Source organism: Empidonax traillii, unplaced genomic scaffold, assembly GCF_003031625.1.
Source record: "Empidonax traillii isolate 1590-97213 ecotype Southwest subspecies unplaced genomic scaffold, ASM303162v1 scaffold1497:size106550, whole genome shotgun sequence".
Lineage (NCBI taxonomy): Eukaryota > Metazoa > Chordata > Aves > Passeriformes > Tyrannidae > Empidonax > Empidonax traillii.
This window is the reverse complement of record NW_020956690.1, coordinates 67,644-76,966: the sequence shown is the minus strand read 5'-3', so window position 1 is coordinate 76,966 and position 9,323 is coordinate 67,644. Positions and strand designations below refer to the sequence as shown.

Sequence of the window (9,323 nt, the reverse complement as noted above, 5' to 3'; positions counted from 1 at the left end):
TATCAGCTCGTTTAGGAAAGGAGGACAAGGAGCCCAAAGCAGAGTCGTCACAGGAACACGAGGAAGAGGCAGACCAAGAGGTAACCACTCAGTCCTTGTTCCTGAGTGAGCTGTGGGATGCATGAAAATATTTCAGCTGTCATCCAGGTGGGTTCGTTGTCACCTGGCTGCTCCAGTGCTGAGATAACTGGACTAGTATCACAGAATTAGAAATAAGGGAAACCAAGCAGCTGGGATTGCTTTCTAGGGAAGGGAGTATTAACAAGGCAATTGGAAGAGGGACACAAGCCCTCACAGTCTGAAGGCAACTCCTGCCAAGAGTGAAGGAAAGGTATTCCTACAGGGGAGATGTATGTTGCCCAGCAAGTGGACTACAATGGAGAGAGGTATCCAGTACCTGAGGGGATTGGCCATGCTCAGCATGGTTTTTGATGACATGAACAACGCAGTTACTCACAGAGCCAGACGAAGCTCAGTGAACATGACCCATGTGGAAGAACTTTGTATGAAGCCACCACTGTCATTTCCCAGCTCACTGGCAGTGATGGCCTGGAGAGACAAAGCAGCACCCATGGTGGATGGCTGCTCATCAGCTCCAGGAGTACAAAGACAAGCTCTCTTCCTCCTTCATCTTCCCTGTGGAGAAACTGCCCCAAGAGTTCCAGCATTTCAGAGAGGAATGTCCTAACCCCACCCATATGGACCAGCCTCTCAGCTACAAACAGCAGGCACTCGAGGGAGGATAGAGAAGGTGCAAACCACCAGAACAGCTGGGCCACCTGCCCCAAATGCCCTAAGGGCTGGACCACAAAACAGCAGTCATTACCTGTGCCTGGAAAACCAGTCCATCTCCCACAGAGCACTTGGGAATTGGCCCCACCTACCTTAGACAGGCACCTCCCATCCACCTCCACCCCTGGGCTCTGCAGGACCAGTCTGGCACCCTGCAGACCCTGAAGGAACAGAACCCACTCATGGATAGCTCAGTGGTTTCAGAATAATGGCAGAATGATAAACACAGACCAGCAGTTCAATTATCTGGGTTGAAATGGCAGCAAGCCCGGGAACTCCCCAGGTCTTGTGTGAGGTGTGGGATGCAGATATTGGACCATGTGTGTGGGGTGCTGCAACGCTGTTGCTGGGGAAACTGGTACAAGGCTGAGATTGTGGACTGGGGCAGGCAGAAGAAAGTCCCCAGGCTGAGGAGGAAAGTGCTCTGTGTTCACCTCCATTTATGCTGAAGGGCATACTATGGTCTTGACCAAACAACTTCAATTTCTGGGCATATTTGGCACACTGTAGTGCTTTGTCCCTGTCTCAGGTCATTGTTCAGTGCTGGAAACCCTCAGCTGATGGCTTGAGCAGTGTTCTGGTTTAGCTCAGTGTAACCTGTCATTCTGCCTGTGTCTGCATTTGGGATGGTATTTGGGAAGTTCTGCAGCACAAATCTCCCTTCATCAACCCATCACAGCATGCTTGCTCCACCTTCTTTCCTCTCAGAACTGTGAGTAGACTCTCCATCTGGAGGAGAGCTGTTCACCTCGTGAAGAAAACGTAAGAGCAGAACTGGGGCTGAATGTGGCTGCCACAGGCCAGAGGTCACCCTTGGTCTTGCTGCTGTGGAAGTGGAGCTCCACGAATCTCCTGTGCGACTTCCCAGGGAGCGCCAACATGGTCACGCCAAGAGCCTGTTCCAGGTGTGGGGAATCGTCGTGGGGCAATGCAGGTGTCCTCCCCACGGGATCTGACACCGCTGGGGAGCAGGAGCAGTGGGAGCCTTCCCTGCGCCCCACCTCAGCCGGGCTGGAGTGTCCCCAAGGGGTGCCCGGGGCAGACCGAGGGCCCACAGCCCCGCGGGGCCGGAGGAAGCGCTGGGCACCGGGCACGGAGCCGCGACTCAGCCCGGCCCGCCGAGGCACCCCCGGCGTTCCCGCCCCGCGGTGCTGCACGAAGGGCAGCGGTGCCTCCCTCTCCCTCGGAGCAGGCACAAATCCTTCCCTTGGGCTGTGTCGCTGCACCGCCCAAAGGCCTCGCCCAAAGGCCTCGCCCTGTCCCGTCCACAACCCCGGGCCCCTCTGAGGCCGCCCGGCCCTGGCCCTGGCGGCTCCCGGCCAGGCCAGAGGGTGATGGGGCAGAACCTGCTGCCAGCTGCCCCTTCCCCTCACACCGTGTGCTGCACTGCCAGCACGGGGGTCACCTCATACACATCAGGGCCTTGCTCCAACGCAGACCCCGCGGGGGTTGCCGTGGTGTAGCTCCATGTGCAGGGGGGGTAGGGGGACCAGTAGTGCCCTTCAGGTACTGTGCGTGAAAGGGGGACAGGGGGCCAGACCTTGCCTTGTTCGGCCCACAGGATAATGGTCTGCTTCCACCAGACTGAAAGCTCTGGGACGAGTCAGGAGCTGGGAACCCACCCTTGCTTGAGCTGAGCACTGATCACCCCACTGCAAACTGAGACCATGCCAAACCTGGGATCTTATCAGAGCTGGGCACCCCCAAACTGGGATCATCACCCCAATCCCAACAGGGACCATTGGGATCTTAGAGAGCCACTGCCTAACTGGGTTACTGTACTAGGGACCACTGGAATCCTCCCAGCCTGAAACTCTTCTTACTGGAGCCACTGGATTCCCATCTTCACAGCACAGCCCACACCAGCTGTGCCCAAAGTCACTTGCAGAGACCCAAAAGGAACCCAAAGGTGAGAGTCACCACCCGTCCCCATACTTATCACAGTCCCCCAGCAGCAGGTAGAGCAGGGGGGCCCTTTCCCACACGCAGCACTGAGGACTCCCCCAGATCAGCTCAGTGCCAGAACCAGCTGGTACTCCCCCCTTCCTTTCCCACCAGCCCCACCCCCTGCCTGCTCCAGCGGGGGAGACAGAAGGGGCCTGCTATGGGTTAACTCGTTTTATTTAGACTCAAAGGTAACTGCGGCCCAGTGGGACCGTGCATGTGGGGCCAAGACCCCGTAGAAACGCAGCAGTACGTTGGGAAGGGAGCGGGAGCGGGTGAGCTGCAGCGGGGCACAGCGCCCGGGCTGCCTGAGGAATGGTCAGTTGGCGAGAAGAGGGTTTATGAGAGCTGCCCACAGTCGGTGATGGTGATCTTCTTGCTTGTTTTGCCATCCTTGGAGCCACAGCGCTCCATGGCCTCCACCACGTTCATCCCCTCCTTGACACGGCCGAAGACGACGTGCTTTCCATCCAACCTGCGGAGAAGCATCAGTCACGGCTGGTCCCTGATGTCCCCACAGGACACCTCCCAGATGGGGACTCCCAAGCTCGTCCTCCCACAGTCCCCAACTCACCACTCAGTCTTGGCAGTGCAGATGAAGAACTGGGAACCGTTTGTGTTGGGGCCAGCGTTGGCCATTGACAGGATGCCAGGGCCTGTGTGCTTCAGGATGAAGTTCTCATCGGGGAACTTCTCCCCGTAGATGGATTTGCCTCCAGTGCCATTGTGGCGCGTGAAGTCACCACCCTGTGAAGAGACTTACGCTTTAGGTCACAGGTGCAGGAGAGCAGCCTGGACCCAGGAGCAGCAGCCCCTCCATGCACTGCAGGCAGGAGGCAGAGCTGCCCTCCCACCCCAGATCTTCCAGAATCCAACTCTAAAACCCACACGAGTGACATATCGCCTCACCCGCCCACCTCCCCACTGAGCGGGGAATGCCATGCACCTGGCACATGAACCCAGGAATGATCCTGTGGAAGCAGGACCCCTTGTAGCCAAATCCTTTCTCGCCAGTACTCAGGGCACGGAAGTTTTCTGCAAAGGAAGAAAAAACCCACCATGAGCAGCTTGTTTTGCTCAGAATTCAGACCACTTGGTTTTGGTGCAGCTGCAGTGTGCCCAGAGCTGCTTTACCAACCTGCTGTCTTGGGGACCTTGTCTGCGAACAGCTGCAAAGAGAGGAAAGACGTCTGTCAGGCTGGGGTGGTGACTGACCACTGTCCCCCGCTCCCCAGGGCCACCCCCACACCGCGGGGACCCGCCGCCAGGAGGTCGATCCTGGCCGTGCCCGCAGCTGCAGAGCTCTCCCTGCCTCACGCTGGTATGTGGGAGCTCAAACTTATAACCGTGGCACCGCACATCTCCCCGGCTACCATTCGCTCCGCTGGCCCGGAATAAAATTAACACTAATATGCGTGGAGCCTTCCCGGGCGGGGCGCGCGCCGCCTCCCAGCGCTCCGGGGGGATTTTGGGCGGGATGCGCCACCCGTGCGGGCGAACCGCCCCGGCTCTGCAGCAGCCGCGGCGCCCGAAGCCGGCCCGGCCGTGCCAGGGATGCTCCGCGCCCCGAGCGGGGCGACAAATGCTTCGCCCTCCAGCGACAGTCCCGCAGCGATCGGGTTGCCGCCGCTCCCCGCCGGCATCCCCGGGCCCGAGAAGCATCGCCGGGGGCTCGGCGCGGCTCATCCCGGTGCTCCGGGGGCCCCGCGATAAAATGGCGGCGCGGCAGGCACGGCCCCGACCCGCAGTGGGGGGAGCGGCCGCGCCCCCCCGGCCCCGGGGCGGGGCGGAGCGGAGCCGCGGCGGCGCGGCGGGAAGGCGGCCGGCGGCGAGGCCAGCGGGGCCCGGCGGGAACGGGGAAACGGCCGCACCGAGCAGGGCGGCGACGAGGCGGGCAGAGGGGTTGCCCCGGGGGAGGGCGCGCCCTACGCTGGTCCCGCACCACCGCCGCTCCCCGAGCGAATCGGGCCGCGTCCTGCGGCGCTCCGAGCCCAGGCGGGCCCCGCGGGGCCCTTTGTTCGCCCCTCCGGGCCGGGGCCGGGGCCGCAGCCACGGGGACGCGCCCCCGCCGCGCACGCGCACCCACCGCCCGCCGGCCCCACGCGCCCCGGCGAGGAAATGGCGGCAGCGCCCCCCGGCCCCCCGCGCCTACCTCGAAGGTGACGCGGCCCAGGGGCTCGCCGTTGGCGGCGATGTCGAAGAAGACGACTGGGTTGGCCATGGCGAGGCGGGAGCGAAGGCAGCAGAGACCGATCCGTGCAGCGAGCGCGGCGCAGCAGAAGGAGCCGGCGCCCCGCCGCCGTTTATATAGAGCCGAGGAGGGCCCGCCTCTCCTGCGGCGCCGGCCAACGGGCGCTGGCGAAGTGGCGGAGTGGCAGCGCGGAGGGCCAATCAGCGGCGCCGCGTTTGAAAAGGGGGGGAAAGGAGGGAAAAAAGCGCGGGCGGGGCGGGGGCCGCGGGCCGGCGCTGGGCAGGGCGCGGCGCGCATGCGCGGTACGGGGAAGCGGGGGGCGACGTGCGAGCTCGGGCCGAGAGCGCGGCGGGACCGGGGGCGGCGGGGATGCGGCGGCACCAGCCCTGCAGCACGGGCAGCCCCTCGCCCGCCCGGCGAAAACACACGATTTCCCCCCGCCGCCGCGGGGCTGCAGCATCGCCCACCGGGCCCCGGTTAATGATTGACGCCACAGGCCCGGTTCACGGCCCGCCTGGGCCACCCTGCCCGGGAAGGGGGCGGGATTCCCCTGCAACCGAAGGACCCCCCCTCCCTGCCCGGGGAGGGGGCACGATCCCACCACCACCTGGGACAGCCCTCGCCCTCTCTGCCCGGAAAGGGGTAGGGATCCCCCTTCCCTGCCGAAGGAGGGGTCCTGGGGCCAGACCCACAGCGAGAGGACAAAGGACAGGGGGCACACACGACCCTGCAGGATTCTTTAATAGCCATCGGGGATGTACAGGGCAACTGGGCTTGGGGGCAGCAGGGGCTGAGCCCCACAACCCACACCAGGCCCATGCAGTACAACGGGCAGCAGCATTTGCACATTGATATGGGGGCACGGGCAGCCCCGCAGTGACGCACTTGCCTTTAAATACGGGGAAGTATTGGGGAGGGAGGGGCAGTAGTGTTTCTACACTATGTACAGCCTTGTGCTTCTGGGGGGGCTTAGCCCGCCTGTTCCATCGCAGCCCTTTGAGAAAGCCCCCACAGTGGGGGGTCCCAGCTCTGCGGTGGGCAGGGGCACGCAGTGCTGCCCCCCAGCCCCGGGAGGGGCAAGGATGGCTCAGTTATTCTCGAAGAGGGATAGGAGGTCATCACTGCTGCTGCTGGGGAGGTCGGGGGGCCCCAGGTAGGAAAGCAGCTCATCGGGATTCGTCAGCTCAGGCAGAAGCTGGGGGCGGCAGTGTGTGACGATTGGCCCCCCCCAGCCTCTGCCCACCTCCCCACGCCAGCTGGGGTCCCGAGCTGGCAGTGGGACCCCTGGCCACTCCCCCCAGTACTCACGTCGAGGGCAGGCTCCGAGCCATCGCCTGCCGTGGCCATGCTGGGCGCAGGAGGGAAGGCGAGGTCGGCAGCGTGGGCTGGGGGTCCCAGGGGAGGCCGTGCCACTGCGCTCCGAGGGTGCAGCATGGGGGCTGGCTGGCTGCCTGAGGGGGTGCTGTGCAGTCCTGGCTGCACCGGGGGGTGGGATGGCTCCATCCGTCCCAGCGGGGGAAGCTGGGGAGGGGGGGAAGAGAGCATGGCCATGAGACTCTCACTTTACTGGGACCCCCAGTGCTCCCAGTGAGATGTAGGGTAGGGGCCTGGGCACAGCCACCCCACTCGCAGCCCGGCTGACCTGTGCAGGCAGAGAGGGCACAGGGGGTTTCTCAGGGGTCAGGAGACCACCAGGGATGTTGGGCTGGTAGGAGATGGACGGGGGGCCTGGTGTGAAGTCACTCAGCGTTGGGGTGCCAGGGGTGCCGGGGGGAGGGAAAGGCTCTGGGAAGCCCCCAGGTCCTGGAAAGCTGGAACCTATGAGAGGAAATGGGGCAATTGGGGGACACACACAGAGGGGCAGGGTCTAGTCCTGTCCCCCATGGGTCCCCCCGTACCCGGGGTGCTGTAGTCAGCAGCAGCCCCTGCTGCAGGCTGTGACAGTGCTGGGAAGGGCACGGAGCTGGGCCCCAAGGCTGCAATCATCTCCATGATGTTGGGCAGCACCATGTGGGTAGGACTGAGTGTCCGGCACCGCTTCAGCACCGGCCCCTCCGGCTCCTCCTTGATGTGGACGTCAGGTTTGATTGGGACGGGTTTCCAGCTGCAGGTCGGGTCAATGGTGATCTCTTCGTGTTCCGAACTGAGGGCAGCAGGAGGGCAGGGGAGGTGAAGTTGGGACATCTGCTGCACAGCCCCCCAGGGATGGCATAGGGCCAGGCATGGATGGATGGTCAGTCAGAGTAAGGGCACTTACTTCTGGATGTATATCAGGATGCCCAGCATGTACTGGTCCACCTCCAGGCCCTCCAGCAGGGCTGTCTTACTGCAGGCAGGGTGCAGGCAGAGTGAGGGCAGAGAACCCTGGCAGAAACTTCCTCCTGCAAGGCAGGAACCACCCTCCCCCCACCAGGACAGGAAACATACCCCCTCTCCCCTGCAGGCAGGGACACCAGGGCATGGCCCCACTGCAGCCCCCACTCACTTGCAGACAGGACACCGCCACGTCCCCCTCTCACAGTTGAGCTGCAGATACGACTCAAGGTCGAAGCACTGTGGGGGAGAGCAGCAGCTGAGCCAGAGGGGAGCAGGATACTGGGTGGGGAACACCTCCCAGCACCCTGCCAGCACCAGCCCCTACCTGTATGTGCCGGCAGTCATGACCCCTGGCTGGGAGCTGGATCCTCCGGAAGGTGATGGGGCACTTGAGGGACACCTTGATGGCTGTCTGCTCCACACCGTCCTCACCGTTGGGCCCTGGGGTCCCTGGGATGGTCCCACTGCTGAAGTTGCGCTTGACTAGGGAGGTGGGGACAAGGAGCACCAAGGATCAGAACCGGAACAGTGGGTCGGGGGTGCCACTGTGGTGGCACCTGGGTAATAGCGCCCCATGACCCCCATCCTGCTGTGACCCATGACCAGGGTGTTCCCTTGCCATGCCGCAGCCCCTGGCCCCCAGGACCTGGGTGCTCACTTTTGGTGATGCAGTGCTCAGCGGGAAGCAGGCGCTTCTTGATGAGCCCCTGCAGCACCGAGCGCACAGAGGGTCGGTGCACCAGCTGCAGGACGAACAGGTGGGACTGCGGAGAGATGGGGGAGCTGAGTTGCAGCCCCAGCCACCACCCTCCCAGTCCCAGGCCCCCGCCGTGACTCACACAGCAGCAGGCGGTGACAGTGATCTGGATGGTGTTCCGGCCGGGCTGGCAGACGTGCTTCAGGTAGAGCGGCTTGTGGGAGGTCTTGTTGTCACCGCGCTCAATGGTGAGCGGTGTGGCATTGACACTCACCTGCACAGAGGCCGGCCAGTTGGTGTTCATCTGCCGATCCTCGTGGTGGTAGCACTTGAACTGCAGTTCCAGGTCAGGCCTGGGAGCGTGCAGAGTGTGTGAGGGCAGAGGGCGTGCCCACATGCGAGCCACCACGCTGGGTGTCACCCGCGCTGGGTGCTGCACTGCGCCACACAGCACCACGGCGTGCCAAGCCACGCCATGTGCCAACATGTCATACAGCACTGTGGCAAACCCCACAGTACCACAGCACTGCGCCATGCCAAGCCACACAATGTCCCACCGTGCCATGCCAAACCACGCCCCAAGCCACCATGCACTGCAGCGACACGCTGAGCCACCGTGGCACTACCCTGGCCCGTGGCAGGTACCACCGCACCAAGCCACACGTCGCACCACGATGCAGCACAGCGCCGTGCCAAGCCCCGCCAGGCCACGCACTGTGAAGCCACGCGGCACCACGCAGTGCCCAGCTGTGCTGCCCAGCGCTGCCCCACGCGGCACCACCTGAGCAGCGTGGTGTGGCACCACCCCTGCAGCCCGCACCTCATCATGAGAGTCTTGTAGACAGAGTCGCGCAGCTGGAAGACGTGGTTGCTGACGGCCAGGTTGTGCTGCAGGCGGAACGGCTCCAGCACCACGCCGTCCCGCACCGGGAAGGTCAGCCGCAGCTCCTCACCGGGGGCTGGCCCTGTGGGGTGCCATCAGCAGGGACCCCTCGTGGCCCAGCCACACCCCAGCTGCTCCCCATGCCCTGCACAGGGATGCCCCTTGCAGGAAGCCCCCCAAGCATCAGCAGTCCCATCCACCCAGGACAGGCAGCCCCATGCAGGAAGCTCCTCCCAGAGTTGTTCCACCCCAACAGCAGAGGCCCCTCCCACCCCATGCAGGAAGCCCATCCCACCAAAGGCTGCTCCCACTCCAGGATACCCCACCCTATCCAAACCCCTCCCATTCCAGAAGGCCCTACCCACAAAATAGGAGCTCCTCCTACTAAAGCCACCACTCCTGATAAAGCCAATCCCCCCCACACACACTCCCCCTTTCTCCCCCCCCCCGCGCCAGGGCCTACACCCTTTTAATGAGTCCCTCACCATACTCAGACCCAC

The 9,323-nt window shown here is 63.5% G+C and overlaps 2 protein-coding genes across 5 annotated transcripts in view; both read right to left on the bottom strand.

Annotated features, from left to right (window-relative positions):
- Nucleotides 1-2,897: 2,897 nt before the first annotated feature.
- On the bottom strand, nt 2,898-5,034 carry PPIA (peptidylprolyl isomerase A). The gene is made up of 5 exons (XM_027907607.1): nt 4,889-5,034; nt 3,875-3,905; nt 3,683-3,771; nt 3,311-3,483; nt 2,898-3,211 (listed from the first exon to the last, which is right to left on the bottom strand). The coding sequence occupies exons 1-5, from the start codon at nt 4,955-4,957 to the stop codon at nt 3,076-3,078; spliced, it is 498 nt and encodes a 165-aa protein (XP_027763408.1). The 5' UTR covers nt 4,958-5,034; the 3' UTR covers nt 2,898-3,075.
- A 616-nt stretch (nt 5,035-5,650) lies between these two features.
- ZMIZ2 (zinc finger MIZ-type containing 2) overlaps nt 5,651-9,323 on the bottom strand; it is a 6,593-nt gene continuing 2,920 nt past the window's right edge. For 3 of the 4 annotated variants that reach the window (XM_027907603.1, XM_027907605.1, XM_027907606.1), the window contains 10 exons: nt 8,761-8,905; nt 8,083-8,293; nt 7,902-8,007; nt 7,569-7,726; nt 7,413-7,480; nt 7,185-7,253; nt 6,826-7,070; nt 6,570-6,745; nt 6,236-6,448; nt 5,651-6,122 (listed from right to left, as the gene is read on the bottom strand). In XM_027907603.1, coding sequence (XP_027763404.1) covers nt 6,015-6,122; nt 6,236-6,448; nt 6,570-6,745; nt 6,826-7,070; nt 7,185-7,253; nt 7,413-7,480; nt 7,569-7,726; nt 7,902-8,007; nt 8,083-8,293; nt 8,761-8,905 — 1,499 coding nt within the window. In that variant the 3' untranslated portion in view covers nt 5,651-6,014. The remainder of the gene's footprint in view (nt 6,123-6,235; nt 6,449-6,569; nt 6,746-6,825; nt 7,071-7,184; nt 7,254-7,412; nt 7,481-7,568; nt 7,727-7,901; nt 8,008-8,082; nt 8,294-8,760; nt 8,906-9,323) is intronic. The other variant, XM_027907604.1, reaches the window with a different exon arrangement.

Excerpts from the sequence above, each read along its gene's own strand:
- PPIA (XM_027907607.1), bottom strand. The coding sequence starts at position 4,957 with ATGGCCAACCCAGTCGTCTTCTTCGACATCGCCGCCAACGGCGAGCCC. Across the intron at positions 3,772-3,874 it reads CAAGGTCCCCAAGACAGCAG|AAAACTTCCGTGCCCTGAGT; the intron begins GTTGGTAAAGCA and ends CTTCCTTTGCAG. Across the intron at positions 3,484-3,682 it reads TTCCTGGGTTCATGTGCCAG|GGTGGTGACTTCACGCGCCA; the intron begins GTGCATGGCATT and ends GTCTCTTCACAG.